Source organism: Grammomys surdaster, unplaced genomic scaffold (assembly GCF_004785775.1).
Source record: "Grammomys surdaster isolate TR1022 unplaced genomic scaffold, NIH_TR_1.0 165, whole genome shotgun sequence".
NCBI classification, from domain to species: domain Eukaryota; kingdom Metazoa; phylum Chordata; class Mammalia; order Rodentia; family Muridae; genus Grammomys; species Grammomys surdaster.
Genome location: NW_021604613.1, coordinates 658,170 through 676,021, shown reverse-complemented (window position 1 = coordinate 676,021; position 17,852 = coordinate 658,170). Strand labels below are relative to the sequence as shown.

At 35.3% G+C, this 17,852-nt stretch overlaps 1 protein-coding gene across 2 annotated transcripts in view; it reads right to left on the bottom strand.

Moving 5' to 3' along the window:
- Positions 1 to 17,852, bottom strand: part of Gulp1 (GULP PTB domain containing engulfment adaptor 1) — a 254,929-nt gene that overhangs the window by 19,198 nt on the left and 217,879 nt on the right. For both annotated transcript variants that reach the window (XM_028765828.1, XM_028765827.1), the window contains exons 6-8: positions 13,743 to 13,880; positions 5,227 to 5,343; positions 4,483 to 4,575 (exon numbers count right to left, since the gene is read on the bottom strand). In XM_028765828.1, coding sequence (XP_028621661.1) covers positions 4,483 to 4,575; positions 5,227 to 5,343; positions 13,743 to 13,880 — 348 coding nt within the window. The remainder of the gene's footprint in view (positions 1 to 4,482; positions 4,576 to 5,226; positions 5,344 to 13,742; positions 13,881 to 17,852) is intronic.

Genomic DNA, 17,852 nt, shown 5'->3' with positions numbered 1-17,852 from the left:
GCGGGGTAGAGTTGAGTGGAAGCTCCGTGGCAGCAGGTCGGGGTAGACAGGGCGGGGTAGAGTTGGGTGGAAGCTCCGTGGCAGCAGGGCGGTGTAAAGCTGGGTGGAAGCTGTATTTTGATCAGTTTCCAGCTTGCCATGTTGCCTAATACTCCTAAAATTCATTTTTATGGTGCTTTATCTAATTTAGATTTTTAAAATTAAAATATAATTACATCACTTACCCACTCCCACTCCCCCCTCAATTTTCTTCCATACCTCATACCTCTCAAACTAATGTAAAATTTATTATTGTTACATATGTTATATTGCTATATAAATGCATTAATGTATAGGTGCAGCATACTGAGTCGATTGTGTGTTGTTTGTACTTCTATGTTTTCAGGGCTAAGTACTGATTCATCCATGGGGAGGACTAATTGTTTCACTCTCAGCAATTGTTAACTGCTCTTTACACATTTTTAACATTACTTTAAAAGATAAGCCTTAAGAGTAACGCTTATACCATCAGGAAAATACTATTTCAGTTTTGTAGACTTAATGTGGGTTTATAATTTCTAATTGTAAGATCTATTACCTTATATTTCCTTTAAAATTCATGCAAGTCAAATGGTTATGATTTTCCTAGCCACAAATCACCAAAAGAATCTTGAAACAGAGGTTCAATGCTGTGAGCAGGTATAACTCAACAGAACTGGAAAGAAAACATACTTGCTTCCCATTATACAGGGTTAGTCCCTGGGTCATCTCTATGCAGTCAACAATGCGCAATGTGCAGCCAAGAGCTGGTAAACATTTCCTCTGGGCATCAGATGTTCCTTACTGATGTTCCTGTTTAAACTTCATGACTTTGCTTAGAGACTCACATTTAGTTTGTTGTGTAATTGAGAGTTTTCATAATGTGCTCTTGCCTAGCTTTAATTCAAATGTAGTTGGGAAAGCACTAAAAAAAGATAAATAATCAAGCTTGTTTACCTGTAACAAAATACACATTTTAGGTTGTAATTGTCTTATGAAATCTAATCAGTGGCCACACAGTTGATTATGTAAAAGCAGAATTTTATCTAATACTGAAAGGGAGACATTTGTTTTACCCAGCAATAGACAGTACTACTCCAAACTACAATTTCTTTTCATTTAAGTTTCTGGCAATAGCTTGATTTGTTTGAAAGCTTGTGGAACTAGTGAAGTTAAAATGCAAGTCCCTAGACATAAGAACCAACAGGAAAAAATTGACTTAACTTGGTGTGCCCAAATTTTATAAAGGAACAAACTTCTGAAGGTGTTCATGAGGCCAAGAGGGCAGAATAAACCCTCTTTTCAAATATAAATATAAGCAACACAGACATGTGAGTATAATAAATGGAAATCAGATTGTTCCTAGATGATTAGTCCCAAATGGCAGAAAACCCAGCCTCTCATCTATTGCCAAACCATGAGAACACAGGGTAGAAAAGCAAACCATGGAGTCAAGGAATGGAAATTTCTCAGTGTTTCTAAATGATACGTTAGCATAAGGACCAATTTCTGAAACCAACATAAGTTTTCCACAATCTTGACATAATAAGGAGATACATAAATGAATAATATAAAGTTCTATTTGATTGGCCAGAAAAGGAACCTGTGACTTAGCTAACTGAGTGGAATTTAGGAATGTGAACATCCTCTGTTGGGATGGTTAGTGGTGAGGCCATCTGTTTGGGGCAGGGGGTTGCTCCACTTAGCACAAACACAATGAAAACTCATTTAGCATCCCATGACAATGTAATTGTGTACATAAAATTCACTTCTATTTTTGTATGTGGATAATGGGGCCCTTAGTCAATTACGGTATTTCCTTAGTTACTTTATAGACCATTGTCTCTATTTCTTTAATCAAACTGCCAGCAAGTTTAACCATTTTACAAGCATTTTATATTTTATTTCTGAGTTCAGAGCAAAAAAAAAAAAGTACAACGTGTCCAGAATTTCAGTTCCAGATCACTCTGTGGGAACTCTGTGTGGTGTTCTCTCCTAGTGTATACTTAAAAGTACACAACCCAGTGAGCACGTTGTCTGTATCAGGAGCCCCCAGCCTTTCTCTGCTCAGATATAGCAGGTGACTGTTATCAATGCTGTCAAGCAATGGTCATACCAACTCTCTCAACACAGAGGAAGGAAAAACATGAGCTTAGAGTAAAAGAAAAAAAAAAAGACCAACATCTAGGGCATGCTAGTTTGAAGCATCCTTCTTCATGGTGATGAACTGGGAAATCATTATGATATTAAGTCTATAAAATTATAGATATATAATTATACATATTATAGATAAAAATTGTCAAAATTCTTACAATTTACTTGTCTCACAATTGAGTTCAACTCACATAACCATGTTATAAGTTAAATTTAGTGTGAATAAAGTACATTCATTAAGATTATTAGTGGTACAGATTAACAGGAAAAATCTCCAGTCCTAAATACACTTTTGCTAGAAAAAAAATATATCTTCAGAGAGTACTTCTCTCCCCGCTTTGTTGGATATTTCAGCTACTGTTATCCCCATTGGGTCATGGAAGCCTCTTGCTTCCTGGCGTCTGGGACTTTCCAGTTCCCCATCACCCACTAGTACACACCTCTGTTGAATTTCCTGACCGTCTGTACATCTCCCCTGTCTCCTCCCTCACCTGATACTGCCCCCTTTTTTCTCTCCCCCATCCACTCTTCATCACAAGTCCCACAACCTCCCTTTACCTCCCATGATTATTTTGTTTCCCTTTTTAAGTAGGAATGAGGCGTCTACACTTTGGTCTTCCTTCTTCTTGAGCCTCATATGGTCTGTAAGTTGTATCATTGGCATTTTGACCTTTTTTCCTAAAATCCCCTTATTAGTAAGTACATACCACATGAATTCTTTTGTGATTGGGTTACCTCACTCAGGATGATATTTTCTAGTTCCATCCATTTGCTTAAGAATTTCATGAAGTCATTGTTTTTCATTGCTAAGTAGTACTCCATTGTGTAAATGTACCACATTTTCTGTATCTATTCCACTGTTGAGGGACATCTGGGTTGTTTCCAGCTTCTGGCTATTATAAATAAGGCTGCTATGAACATAGTGGAGCACGTGTCCTTGTTATATGTTGGAGCATCTTTTGGGTATATGCCCAGGAGTGGTATAGCTGGGTCTTCAAGTCCAATAGAGACCATATTCAGAGGTTAGGCATGGCCCCCAGTTGAGGGATGGGGCCATCCATCCTTCTCAAAATTTTAACCCAGAATTGCTCCTATCTAAAGAAAATATGGCGACAATGAGTGGAGTAGAGAAAAGGCCATCCAGAGACTGCTTTACTTGGGGATCCATCCCATATGCAACCACCAAACCCAGACACTATTGCTGATGTAAAGAAGTGCTTGCTGACAGGAGCCTGATATAGTGAACTCCTGAGAGGCTCTGCCAGAGCCTTACAGATACAGATGCAGATGCTTGCAACCAACCATCAGACTGAGCAGGGGGACCCCAATGGAGGAGACAGGGGAAGGACTGAAGGAGCTGAAGAGGTTTGCAACCACATAGAAAGAACAATAATATCAACCAACCAGAGTCTCCCCAGAGTTCCCATGGACTAAACCACCAACTAAAGAATACACTTTGAGGGACCTATGGTTCCAGCAGCATATGTAGCCATGGATGGCCTTGTCTGGCATCAAAGGGAGGAAAGGCCCTTGGTCCTGTGAAGGCTTGATGCTGCAGTATAGGGGAATGCTATGGCGGTGGGGCAGAAGTGGCCATGAGGGTACATCACCCTTGTGGAGGCAGGGGGAGGGCAGGTAGGATGGGGGTTCTCAGATTGGAAACCAGGAAGGGGGATAACATTTGAAATATTAATAAACAAAATGACCAATAAAAATTTTTAAAAATTAAAAAATAATAAAGCAAAGTTTATTTCTATGAAAAAGAATCTCATTTGCCAAAATCACTTAATAATGATATCATCCCAGGAACTGAGGAAAGAATTTCAAAATGGAACAGGTCAGACAAAAATGATTTCATGACAAATGCTTGCATAATGTCTGAACAACACTCGCTTCATTTCAGTGTCTGAAGCAAGTGTATCCAGTACATGGTCTTGTTCTTGGTCTATTTCTTAAAGGGAAGTTCAGCACTGCAGGGCCAGATTGCATGGCTATTGTGTCTAACCCAGTAAACAGTAAGCAGCAGGAATAAAAGACAGAGTTTGCCACACAGCGTGAAAGTATGTTAAACCTTATGATCAAAGTGAGATTTAAACTGTTTTATAAAACATGAGGTAACAAAAAGAATACCATGAAAATAATTGTCTTTTGAACTATGAAATTTAAATATGAAAAATCACTCTGCTGAATGATCTTCATCTCTATCCATATTTCGTTTTGTCATTAACCAAAAAATATGATTTGAATTAGTGCAGTATTTATGATCAGTGGGTCTTGATATAACATCACACGCTTGCTCAATGTACTTACTGGAGACGAGGACACTTGAGTTGTTCTCAACTGGTTTTCTAAATCTTGTACTTTATTTTTAAGTTCCATATTTTCTGTTTCTAAGTCTTGGATCTAAAAATCAAAAAATTATTGAATAACTTTCAGGATTATTTTTTCTTGGAAAATATTGGCTGTTTTCTCAGCTACATTAGCAAATAGCATTTTATTCTATTAAAATTCAAATATTATCTTGTACGCAAGGAATAAAATGATTTGGAAAAAGCTAGGGAAATATCAGAAGAACCCAGGTCATTGGAAAGACATTAAATTAAAAAAAAATTCTTGTGTGTGTGAATTTTATGTTCCTACTGTTCATCGCTGTATTTACTTGCTGCGCTGTACAATTTATACCCATAATCTTGGAGTACAACCATAAGACAAAATTGCTCATGATGGCTCTGAAGAAAGCACATAATTGAATTACAAGGAATCTGATCTGCATGAGAAACCACTTACCCAGCATCTGCTGCCTCTGCTGCTCTGATCCCCATGAGAAGCATCAGGAAGTGAAGCAAAGTCACATGAGAATACTAAGTTCTTGTGGGAATTCAATATAAAACAGTTACAGACTGTGCAGAGGATCCAAGAAATATAGGAATATGGTGAAAGCAGCTCCTGCCTTGTGAGGGACAATTACTGGCAGGTCTCAGTTTGTTTGATGACATGCAAACTTCCCAGTATGCACATCGGACAAAGATATAACAGGAAGTTTAGCTTACTCACTCTTTTCTGCATTCCAGCAATCTGTTTTCTTGTTTCCACATCTTTTCCTCCAGATTCTAGAAATTTCCTGTATGCCAAGTCAAATGCTTGGCCAATGGTTAATGTAATTTCTTCAGCCTTTGTAAAAAACACACAATGAAGAGCTTCATGTTAACAATAACACATCAAACTATGATTTAATGCCACGCCCCCCACCCAAATTAGGAGGAGACATTAGTAGGAAGTACCCTGAAAGGGTACTGATGTTCAGGGCTAGATACTTAGCAGGCAAGCAAAGTAAACCGCACTGGCATAAGAATCTGACGACCCCCTCATCCTCAAGAGTACATCCTCATGTACAAGGAGACCACCAGTGAACAGTTATTAAAGTGAGATAGTTGTACAAGTTCCCTATACAGCCTGCTTTGTTTAAAATGAAGAGCTTTCTTTTGTTTTTCTCCCTTCTTTAAATACCTACTACCAATTAAATATAAGCATTTAACTAGATTCTGGGAATTCTCTTGTTTGCCTATTGTTTCCTTTTCCTAGTGAGAAGGTTTTTATACTCTGGGCAGGTAACATGATTAAAGCCTCCTGGATAGGGTCCAGAAAACTCCAGGGAAGCCCTTTCCAAAAGGAGCAAAGTAGATACAATTGGTTCACAGTCCTCATAGAAGTGAACAATTTCAAACAAGTTCGTAAACAGATGAGATGATCAAAATGTAAAATATTATGAGAGCTCCTAATTTTCAGTGATGATAAACAGTTCATAGTCTTGTATGATAATGATAATGGAACAAAGTACAGCAGTCATATGAATTGAACCTGGTATACATTCTATCAAGAAAAAAACTGTTATAGACATCTAAAGTCCACTAGCTTCATTCCTTCTTCATCCAAATCTCTGCAATTTCATGACATTTGCATGAAGCATTCATGAAAAAGTGATTTACTTAATTAACCCCAAAAGTCTTAATAAGGTGTTAACTGATACAATGCACTGACAAATGCCATATTTAATAAGATAAATTCCTGTTGTGAATAACGGGAAAATAGTGATAATATTAAATATTAAAAACATTCCCCTTTAACAAACTGACATTGTAATACTTCTTAACTATTATGAACAACCTAAAACAAAGCACTAAAGGAGGACTTTTGCTATACAAAATAAAAATATAAAATGTATGCATAGATCATAGAGATCTCTATTTTCAAAGGAAATAGAGCTATGAAAAAATAAACCATTAAGTAAATAAAAGTATCATCAATCAACTTAACATTTACTCAGAGTCAAGTTAAAATCTGTGTTTTTTTTTTTTAAAAAAAAAAAACCCAAAACCTATAAGTTCAACAAAGTGGCATAAAGTGTGTTGGTGCTTGCTGTCAATCCTGACAACCTTAATTCAACCACAAAACTCACATAGTGGAAAGAGAGAGCCAACTCCCACAGGCTGTCCTTTGACCTCCAAATTTGTGACATTACAAATGCATACCCACACACATATATAACAAACATACACACACACACACACACACACAGACACAGAGGATATTACATCTGTCTATTACATGCATGCTAGTATCCCCTAAGGCCAGCAAGATTACCTGGAACTGGAGTTAGAGATAGTGTAAGCTATCATGTGGGTGCTGGAAATTGAACTCTGAACTTTTGGAAGAGCAGCCAGTCATCTCTCCAGTGTTTGTTTTCTAAATTTTAAATTATGGAAGTTCTCTTTCTATTTAATAAGATTATATGTTTTTCTCAAGTATTTAATAGGTGCAGTACAAAGGATAACTCAAATGGTAACATCACTGATTCATCTTCAATAACATCCAACTTCATGTGAACTATCCATAACAACTTTGTGACAATCATACTCTTTTTAAAACACCTAATTTCTTTTGAACACACAGCTATTATAAAATGTCTGTGCATGGTACAAACTTAGTTTCCATAATGGCTCTGAGGACAGGATGATTAACATTCCCACAAGGCATATAGTTAAAATGCAATTTTGCAAAATTATATGTTTGTCTGAGGTTCTCATTAGATAGTGGAAATTATGGAGCTCAAATACAGAAAGAACTATGAAGTTTTCAACACTTCAATATGGGGATGGGTAGAGAAAGCATGAGAAAATAGAATTATTAGTTTTTCCTTCTTAAGATTTATTATAATGAATCCCATTTTTTTAAAATTATGGGCCTCAATTTTCTTCCTTTACTATTAAATTTTTTTCTAGAGAATTTGTTTTTAAGTCAATGATTCATCCCATTGAAAGGGACTGGCACTGAATTGGACATGATCATCCATGTCAATGTTACTTTTAGCTTCACTTTTAGCAAGGCTCTGTAATTTTCACGGTTCCTGGTTTTAGAGTACTGATAGTAAAGGCATTGACCACTTTATCAGATCTATGGTGCTCTGGCAAATGCAAGTAGGGCCTCATACCAGTTAGGAAAGCATGCTACTAACTGAGCTACATTCCTTCCCCTTTTAAATTATTTTAAAAAGTAAAACAAGACTGAATTTTATTTTTTTATCCAGTCAGCATTATGACAATATCAATAGTCCTAAATATTTCTAGTAATTGAATAACTTTTATATACTTGGATCAAAATAGTAAATGTCAGTCTTATTGTAAACATATCTCCGATAATATTATTAGCTGAAGTGATTTTTATGGCTTACATACAGTCTTTGTCAGAATAAGGTAAGTCAGTGATGTTTAGTAGATCAAGAATCCAGGACAAGGTTGGCCTGGAACTCACAAGAGATTTGCCTGCTCTGCCTTCCAAGTGCTGAAAGTAAAGTTGTGTCCCTCCTTGGCTTTGTGGGTCTGCTGTCATCAGTGAATCCCCATGACATATATTTCTTTAAAGTAAGAGGAACGTTGGTGCCAGGAGCCATCTAAGAGAGGCTAAGGCTAGCAGGTAATTTTCTTGGATGTGGCCCACCATTTTTGGGGGGGGGGGGAGGCCTGCCAACGATGGGTGAGCTCTGAGAGGCAGGGTACCAGAATATGCCTTTTCCTATCACTATTACACAGCTAATGACTCATGGGTATCAGCTCAGCCCATTGAGCAAATTTCCTTGAAATCAATATGAAGATGAAATTTCATGAATTAATGCTGCTTAGATGAATTGATGACTTTATTAAATTCCTGATTTGATAATTTTAGAAAGAAACATTTTGGGAGATGTTTCTTTTGGTACTATCTATTTTGCCTGAAATACGGACTAAATAAAGTCAGAATCAAGAATAGAATGTGCCCACTCCTCATAGAATAGTAAATAAAGGCTGCATAATAAGAAATACTATGAGCTTTCATAATTACAGTAAAAAGAAAATAAACTTGGGAGAAATTTGTGACCAAGGAAAAACATTCATTCTAGGTCAGATCCATGGATGAATCCATAAGTGTGCATTTTAATAAAGCAAGGCCATGTGAAACTGTTGCTTTGAAATTACAATGAGCTTATAGAATAAAACACTGCTTTGAACTTAACTATCAATATCCTTCTATAACTCTTTGTGTAACATATTATTTATGAGGTAATTTTCTAAGCAACTTTTGCTTAAGAAAACATGAAAAGGCCAGAGGAAAGGAACAAAGGGTTGGCATCTGGGTCTCGGCCACATCCACTCACCAAATATATGTGTGTGGCTTGGTGGTGGGGCTCTGCCCCATCCATCCAAATGTATAAATGTATACATCTGTCTATATATTTATACATATATATTCATACATATATTAACAGCTATATATTCATACATATATGTATATATGTAAATATGTATGAACACTTGTATAGCAGATAAGACAGGTAATCGGACTGACCAAAGCATATGTGTGTATGAATGTATATATGCCTGAGTAAAAGACTTTCTTTCTGCATGTGTGATTTTTTGTCCTTTTTCTCTGGCTCTCAGTGAGTTAACAAAACTCTGAGCCTCAATGAAGGGCTTGTGAGTGAAAGACCAAAGAGTCCAAAGAGTCTTAGGGTTTACTTCTGTGATAAAACTCTTATAATGACAAATTCAATCGGGGATATCCTACAGGTTCAGAGGTTCAGTTCACTATCATCAAGGTAGAATAATGGCAGTGTCCAGGCAGGCATGGAGCAGAGCTGAGAGTTCTACATCTTCATCTGAAGGATCCTAGCAGAATACTTACTTCCAGGCAGTTAGGGTGAAGGTCTTATAGCCCACACCCACAGTGACATACCTACTCCAACAGGGCCACACCTTCCAATAGTGCCACTCTCTGGGCCAAGCATAGACAGACCATAACAGCTAATTTCTTTACTTTATGCCTTCCCCCACCCTTGACCCTATGTTAAGCAGCAGGTGTTAATAGTCCCCAGAGGACAACAGTTTCTGGCCCCAGAATAGCAAAGAGTTAGAAAAGAAAAAAATTTGCTCATTTGCAGCTTTTGCCACTTCAATCACCAATGTCCCTCTCACTGACTTCCTCAGCAACCCTGTGATGCTGGGAAGTTCCCAGCAATTTGGCTTCAAATAGGTCACCAACATTTTTTTTGTGTGTGATTGTTTTAGATTTACCTTAAATTATAAGAATTTGCATAGACAAGTCATGTTAACCTGTATCTTGACCTTTACTATGGTACCATGTCTCAAAACTATGTACAAATCATAGATAGAGTATGGATAATATGGCCAAAATACAAATTCCGTGACGATTATCCTTCATCTTGTTGTACAAGCACTCTTCCCCAGCCTATTCTCACCTTCTCAGACCATGAGCAAACATCAGTTTGTTCCTTTCTATAATTTTGTCTTTTTTAGAATGCTACAGAGAGCCATCAGGCTGCTGAAGGCACTGATAGCTCATTCCTTTTCACTGCTAAGTAGGGCTCTGAGGTTGGGATTTACAAAAGAATGTTTATTCAGCCACTTTAAAGGATGATTGTAGTTTGGAGCTATTAGCAATAAGCTATACTCATGCAAACATATACATATATATACATACTTGTAAATATTACCAGGTTCATTTTTCTGTGAGTATTTTAAGCATTGGTTTCTGTGCTGTGACTTTCCAAAATGTTCACAAGAGTTGCATGTTAAGTTTCTTAAGACACATGAGCTGTTTATCCCAGCAGCTACAATGAGTCATACAGTTTCCACATATTCATCAGCATTTGGAGGCTTGGCCTTTTGGATAACTGTGGGGTAATGTCTCTGTTTGATTTTCAAACTGTGTTTTCCTAATAAACACCACCATGGAATGTCTTTCATGTGCTTACTTCTTATCTATAGATTCTCCTCATCAATGAAATGTTGTCATTTGCCCATTTTATAACTTGATGGATTGTGTACTGTAGAACACTGAAAGTTCTTGACATTGGTCCTCTGTCTTCTCCGAGGTTTTCAAACATCTTATCCCAGGCTTAGCTTGTTTTTATCATTTCCTTTAGAGGTCTATTGCACAATAGCAACCTTCACAGAAAAGAATAAATGAACACATATTCATCAGCTGTTCTCAGTATGCTGCTATGGTGGCTTTTTAATTCCAGGCATTTGTCACACAGCATGGGCTGACTTTATTTAAGCAACTTAAATATCCAATATTTTTGAGAATTTTAAGGTGAAGTCATATTTAGTATCTACAGCAACTCTAATATGCAGCAGAGCACTGTGTACATGACAATTACTCCCAAGGAAATAAAAAAAGAATTTGTAACTCTATGGCTTTGGTAGAAACTAACTCTATATATTTATTACCTCATAATTTGTAATTTATTTATTTTTTTTATTTATTTATGGAAATTAATTCACAGGGCTAAAGGTAAGCAAGTTTTGGTGGAAGTTTTTCATTATTAAATACTAAAATGCCTTTAAAAATTCTTAAACTCAAACATTTATGTAAATAGTCTTTTAAAAATGGTACAAAAGGCTGGGTTGCTATTCTATAAAGATTATGTGATTTTAGTAGAAAAATATTTTTAGAAATACATGTTTACAATAAAATAGAATGTTACAAAAATGGATGCAAAACAAAAACCCACCTAAAATGGAATGTAGTAGGTATAGGTTTTCTTTTTTCCTTTCCATCTTTTGTTTTAAATCATAAAAGGTAGTTTATAACTATTTCATTAAAGAGATACTACATTAAAAACGGGGTTGCTTATAGAGCTGTGTGAAATGTACCAGTCTAATGCTGTGCTTTTCTAGCCTTTAAAGCATTTTCTTTGTATGCTCCACTAATGTCATTTTAATAGCAAATGATATTCTCTTGAATTGTTTTGGCATGCTTGACTAGTCTTCATTTATTTTGCATTTGCTTTTCTACTGTTTTCTCATAATCTTGTTTCTCTCCTCCTATGTTTAATAGAATTCATTTAAGATAGATTATCAGAATGATAATTGCTATGTTAAAGAATATAGACAACTATTCTTTAAGAGCTTTTGCCAAATCCACAATAACACTCATCCATTGTAATCTTGCCATCACTTACCCATGTTCCTGGGACAGTGATGGTGGTAACTATCCTTGTCATTGTTATTATTGTCTTTCTACTTGAGTGGGTGCATAGTAATATATACTTAATGAATGTCTCATGGATGCTTAAAAATCTTTAATCTATTTATCAGGTACAAAAAACTTTATTTAATGTATATAATTCATCAAATTTATTACTCAATTTTGATAGCTTTACAGAAAACATGTAAGAAGTACTTTTATGTATTTCACACTCATGTAAGAAGTACCCAGTAAAATAATCCTTCATCTCATATTGACCAGAAAGCTTTCTTTGTAATTGTGGATTTGCCTATTTCTCATTGCATATCTTAGAGGACTTGGTTGAGTATTTTAAGGTTTCTGTTACATGCATACAGAGTCATAGTTTGTAATAGAACATTCAATTTCTTTTAATATCTAAAACTTGATTTTCTCTCAATTAATACTTTTCATGTTGATTTCTAGTTTGTCTACTATTAAATATTTCCAATCCTGAAAAACAAATATTTTGGGGGAAAAAGTGTCTACCCATAGAAATATGTGTTTGCCTTAAACCATGTTGAAGAGATAGACAGAATAAATATTTCTTTAAGGAAATAGTACATCTTCCTTTCCCAAAATTTCAGGATCCTTGTGCAGTAGCCTACTGAAATACATCATGTTGCTTTGTAAGTCAGCCCATTTTATGAATTACTCAGAAAAGCATTAATTTTTTTCTTTTTTTTCTTTTTTCTAAGCATGCTTTCCCCAACACTTTGGGCTTCTCTGATACTTTGGATGTCCTTACTCCTTCTGCAATATCTTCCTCTGCCACATGTGGTATAGCCTCCTTGTCAGTAATTCAAATGGCAGGGTTTTATCCCTTCATTATTTCCATTCGTTTTCTAAAGGCAGCTACTGATATTTATAGTTTGCCTTCCATATAAGTTCAATAATTAAGTTCTAATAAAATGTCCTTGAGGTTTAAAACTGTATGCTTTTACAATGTAATGACATCTATGAGAAACATACTTTTGCTTTATGATCATATCACAGATTTAGATGGGTATCAAGGAAAGATTATAAATCAGTGCAAAACTATAACAATGCTGATATTTATTATGAATTTTAACATTGTATTTTGCATCAGAAAATAAAATTACTGAGCATCTGTTATCTACCTGACAGAAGAAATAGATACGAAATAAACAGATATTTGTTCTCAAATAGACCATGTGGTAAAGACAGAGAAATAAAGTACCTAATAAAAATATTAGTAATTTTCTATTTTTGAGAACAATGAAAAATAGAATCTAAATAAGTTGAGTTCTATTTTCATTTTAATCTAACAGTGTTGCTGAGGTTAAATATTTTTGTACTGACAACATTAATGGCTACAATATGCACTCACATCTTAGGTTTTATAACAGAACTCAGACTTGGTTATGAATAAAATTAGCTTATACTTGTAAGCAACACACAGGGTTTTACTTAAGATGTTGGATCATTAAGAAATTGGGACATGACTTAGAATTTCCTAAATGTCCTTACTTGCTAAGAACTTCCAATTTTCATTCACAGTACACACACATGTACACACAGACACACACACACACACTCAAAAAGAGACAACACCAATGAAATATTCTGAATAGTAAGCTTCAAAAACCAATTTTCAGAGAATTGGAAAAATTTTAATTGGAAAAACGTCATCATATTCCCGAAAAAACTCATTTTGCCCACTGTTCCTCTTTGTATCATGCAGATATTACTCAATAACTTTTAGATTAAAATTTAATATAAACTAAATGATTTTGAGATGTCTGAAAACAAATAAAAGTAGCCATGACGCTCTAATGAAAGAAACTTGCATGCAAGCATTTGCTAATGAACATAAGATTTAGTTAGGATGAATCCTGAAGCCTATTCTCATGACAGGATGAATCTATTAGTGCAGTTAAGTGATTGCAGGCCTTATTCTTTTCCAAATACTTTGTTAGTGTAGGAAGCATGACAATCCATGTCTTGTAAACAAGAACAAACCACCCTAAAACATCTGGCATACTTACACACTTTTCGCTGTCAAATACAAAACACAAATGTTTATTTGATTCGGAATCTTTGCATATGAAAGTGAATATCCTCTTGTCAGTTTTATCATCTGCGCAAAATGATATTCTATGAAGCTGGCAGTTGTGTTGAACTTCCTGTGAACATGAATGAAAAATATAGTTGATATTTTCTTTCACATTCTAAAATGTCAGCTTTGTTATTTTACAGTTCTGAAAGTATAGTATACATTTGTCAAGTCTTGCTCTTATCATTGCTCATGCTCCAAATTTAAAGAAATACAAAATGGACATGGAACTCCTGACTCACTGCAGTAGCACACACACCAGCACATGCTGGATGCAAGAGGATCAGAGCATCAGTGGGTTTCTGAGCTACAAAGAATCTTAAAACAAAGAAACAAACAAACAAAAACATTTATTAAAGCTTGAACATTTACCTAAGAGATTATTGAGCTGCAAAAGATTAAAAGTTGTTTCGAAGTTTATTTTAAAAGACCGACCAAATTCTGTCAAATTCTGTGCATTTTATGATTATGGGAATAACACTGTAGTCTAGAACAAAAACACCTATGAACAAGCTCCCCAAGCTCCAGTAACAACCAGACATGGTTTTCCCATGAAGTATCAGGTCTTTTTGGCTCATTCACCACTGAGCTCTTTCTATTTAGTAATCTCATCCTTGTGACTTTGGTTGATAACGCAACGACCTGGAGATGATTGAATGAGGGCTTCTAATAGGTATTAAAATACATAGCCAGACACAGTTGTTGCACAAATGCAACTATGTGCGTACATACACACACACACACACACACACACACGTGCACACACACGCATTTACTTACATCCGTGCATAAACCCACACAGTACTGAATTATGAAACTTAGCATCATAATCACTATTGTCTACTTATTGACATAGTTTTCTGAAACATGTTGCAGTTGAAAAATTCTTATGTTTTATTTAATTATGAATTGATGATAACAAAATAAATAATCATTCTGCTTTCTATTCTGGCAATTTGCATCATTTACTTTAAGGTTCATTATAACACAGAATATCAGTCAGAGACTCTAGTCACCCACAATATTTAGTGGGTATTGTAAAAGATTATAGGTGGAAGTGATTATAGTTTCATCCAAGGCTGACTAGGTGGATGTATTTCCAATTTTAAACACCAGAGTATCAGCTATAAACATTTTCTTGTACTTACTGTATTTGAATCAAAAACTCAAAAGACTATGGTTAAAATTAGTAGCAATGATGCCATGGAGTCTGATCTGTTTTCATTTACATGCATACATGGCTTGATTTTATTGATCATTCTTATTTCTACATTGTTGATCAAACTGTAAATGAGAACTTAAATATCATAGGTAATAAATGCTAAGCTAATCTATAGTAATGCATTATCCCCTGATGAAGAGCTACTTAATGAGCTTCACTATTAAATGAGGAGGATACTTTATGATTAATGCGTTTTGACATTCCTTATCTATATACTTCTATAGGAGGGATGAGTAGCACTAAAAAGAGTACTATGGAGGCTTTTAAGACTAGTGAATGCTAACTGTAAAAAAAATAATTGGTTTCACTGTGATATTTCATAACACCTTGCAGCCTTTTCCCATTGCTCATCTTAAATTCTACTACCTCACCTTTTCTCTTCTCTGAAAGTCTCTCTTCTACTTTCATATTCTTCACTTTGTCAATAGGCTATACATAAGGGTATCTTCTCTTTCTTGCCCTTAATGTTTAGATAAACAATGGTCATGTGTGTCTCAGATTCTATCCTCTATTTTTCCTGATAATTTCCACATTGACATATATATTTGTTTTATTAAAAATAATCAATCAAATAACAGCCCTGAGACATGCTGGAGTTTCTAAATACTGATAGCTGGTATATATCATTAGTAACTATGCAATTATGTTTATGATAGATGAGAAGGAGCTATTATTATACACTTCAGAAAAATGGCTTATTATTCCTATTTACTTATAGAATTAATTACATAAAAACATGAAAAACATATATTTCCTATTGCTACTGGTGGAATATGCCATCTTTCATTCATCCAACAACCAGTATAATCACAGAAGGTAATGGTTGTCATCAGTTTGGAATTATCCTAATATTTGTTTGTGTTGGTGTGATGACTTATGTTAATTGTTACCTTGAGATAACCTCAGAATCACCCTAGGAAACTAGCCTCTGTATGTACCAGTAGAGATTCTGTCTATTACGTTAATTGATGTGGGAAGACCCATTTTAGCCATGGCTGAGACTATTCCTTGGGCAGTCCATTCTAGAATGAATAAAGTATAGTAGGAAGTTGAACACTAACATGATTTCATTATTGTCTTCTGCCTGCGGATATTATGTCGCCATATGCTTCCTGACCCTTCCTGCTGCCTTGCTTTCTCCTCCATTATGAACTGCAATAAGAATTGTGAGCTAAAAACACTCCCTTACACTGTTTTTGTTGTAGAATTTTATCACAACAACACAAAAATAATTAAGACTGTTAGCAAAGTCATCTTCTTGTAGAAGAAGACAAGATAGCTGAGTGTAGCAGTCATATGGTTAATCTGCTCTAATCTCCCTGGTACCAGATGCAGAAATTCCTAGCTGCCTGCCCAAATGCTCTGGATTATTGAATGAAAGACAAACACAAACATACACGCACACACACATGCACACGTGCAGTGTTATATTTTATATGCCTAAATCATCTCAATGGTTGGGCCACTCCCAATGTTCCATGTTGGTAACACCTCCCCTCCAATACTTGTAAATTATTACTTACTAAAATCTGTACTTCATCTTTGCTATCCTGGACCCAATGGAGGTGTGTGTGTTGGGCCACTTTTCCCCGGCTCTTACATGATTGTGTGCTCTCTCTTCTGCAGCTCTCAATCCTGCAGCCGAGGATAAGTTTTTTTCTTTTGTGATACCTTTGTTGTTTGTTTTGGTTTGATTTTGTTTTAGGTACCAGGGATTGAACTCAGAGCCTCTTGTATGTTAAGCTACTTTTTTTAAAAAAAAATAGAGTTAGACAGTCTACCTTGTGATGAAATTCATGGATATTAGAACTAATTTTGTGAGATGCTATAAAAAGATCAAGAACAAAACAATATACAGTGAGGAAATACATATATTTTATAATCCATACATTTTTACTACAACTGAAATAAAAACGATCAATACATATTTCCCTCTGTGCCACCTGTTTATGAACCACACACTCTCCATTTGGAGAACAATCAAAAGCAATGAGAAAACAAAGGTGCTAACTCTTACAGAGATTGTATTTATTTCAATTTTCCCCACCCAAATGAAAATAAAACATACTTTGTATAAAGAAAGTCCATTTTAGATTAAGAATGTATTTTCAGTCCTTCTTCTTACAAGTAAAACTATCCATAAATAAATGTAAGTGCATCATGTTTAGTTGACCTTTTTTCATATTTTCCAATCTAAATTAAGTGATTTTTATTATCAGATTCATTTATCTCTCTTAGGGTAGTGGTTTTTAAATCCATGAGTTAGAGTTTAATGTAGTAGATATTACTTCCCTCCTCTCACCTCTTCTCTCTTCTTTCTCTCACACATACCACATGACTCAGAGGTACAAGATTATTCTAGACATTAACCTTGTGGCAGTGTCCTGGGGACACTGATGCTAAACAGAGCCTGTAACTCCCTACTTTGAGTGTCTTTTGTTTATTCAATGGAATAAAAAAGATGACACTTTGTACATGCACACCCATTCAAGTCTTCCTATACGTGCATATGGATAAATCTTCCTATATGCACATTAAATTCTTCTGGTGTGTGCATCCAGTGAAGTCTTCCTATATATACATACAGTCAAGTCTTCTAGAGTGTACATATAGCCAAGATTTACATGTTCCTTTGTAGCACAGATATGAATGCTAGTTGTTCTAGTTTTAGAATCAATAAAATTAGATTACAAGATGACAACAGAGATTTTAAAATCCCAAGATTGTTTTTCAGATTGGAGAGGAATAGGCACGAATATGCTTTTTTCCCATGAGCTTTATAAATCTTACTTTTGAGGAGAGTGTACAATAAGCTCTTTG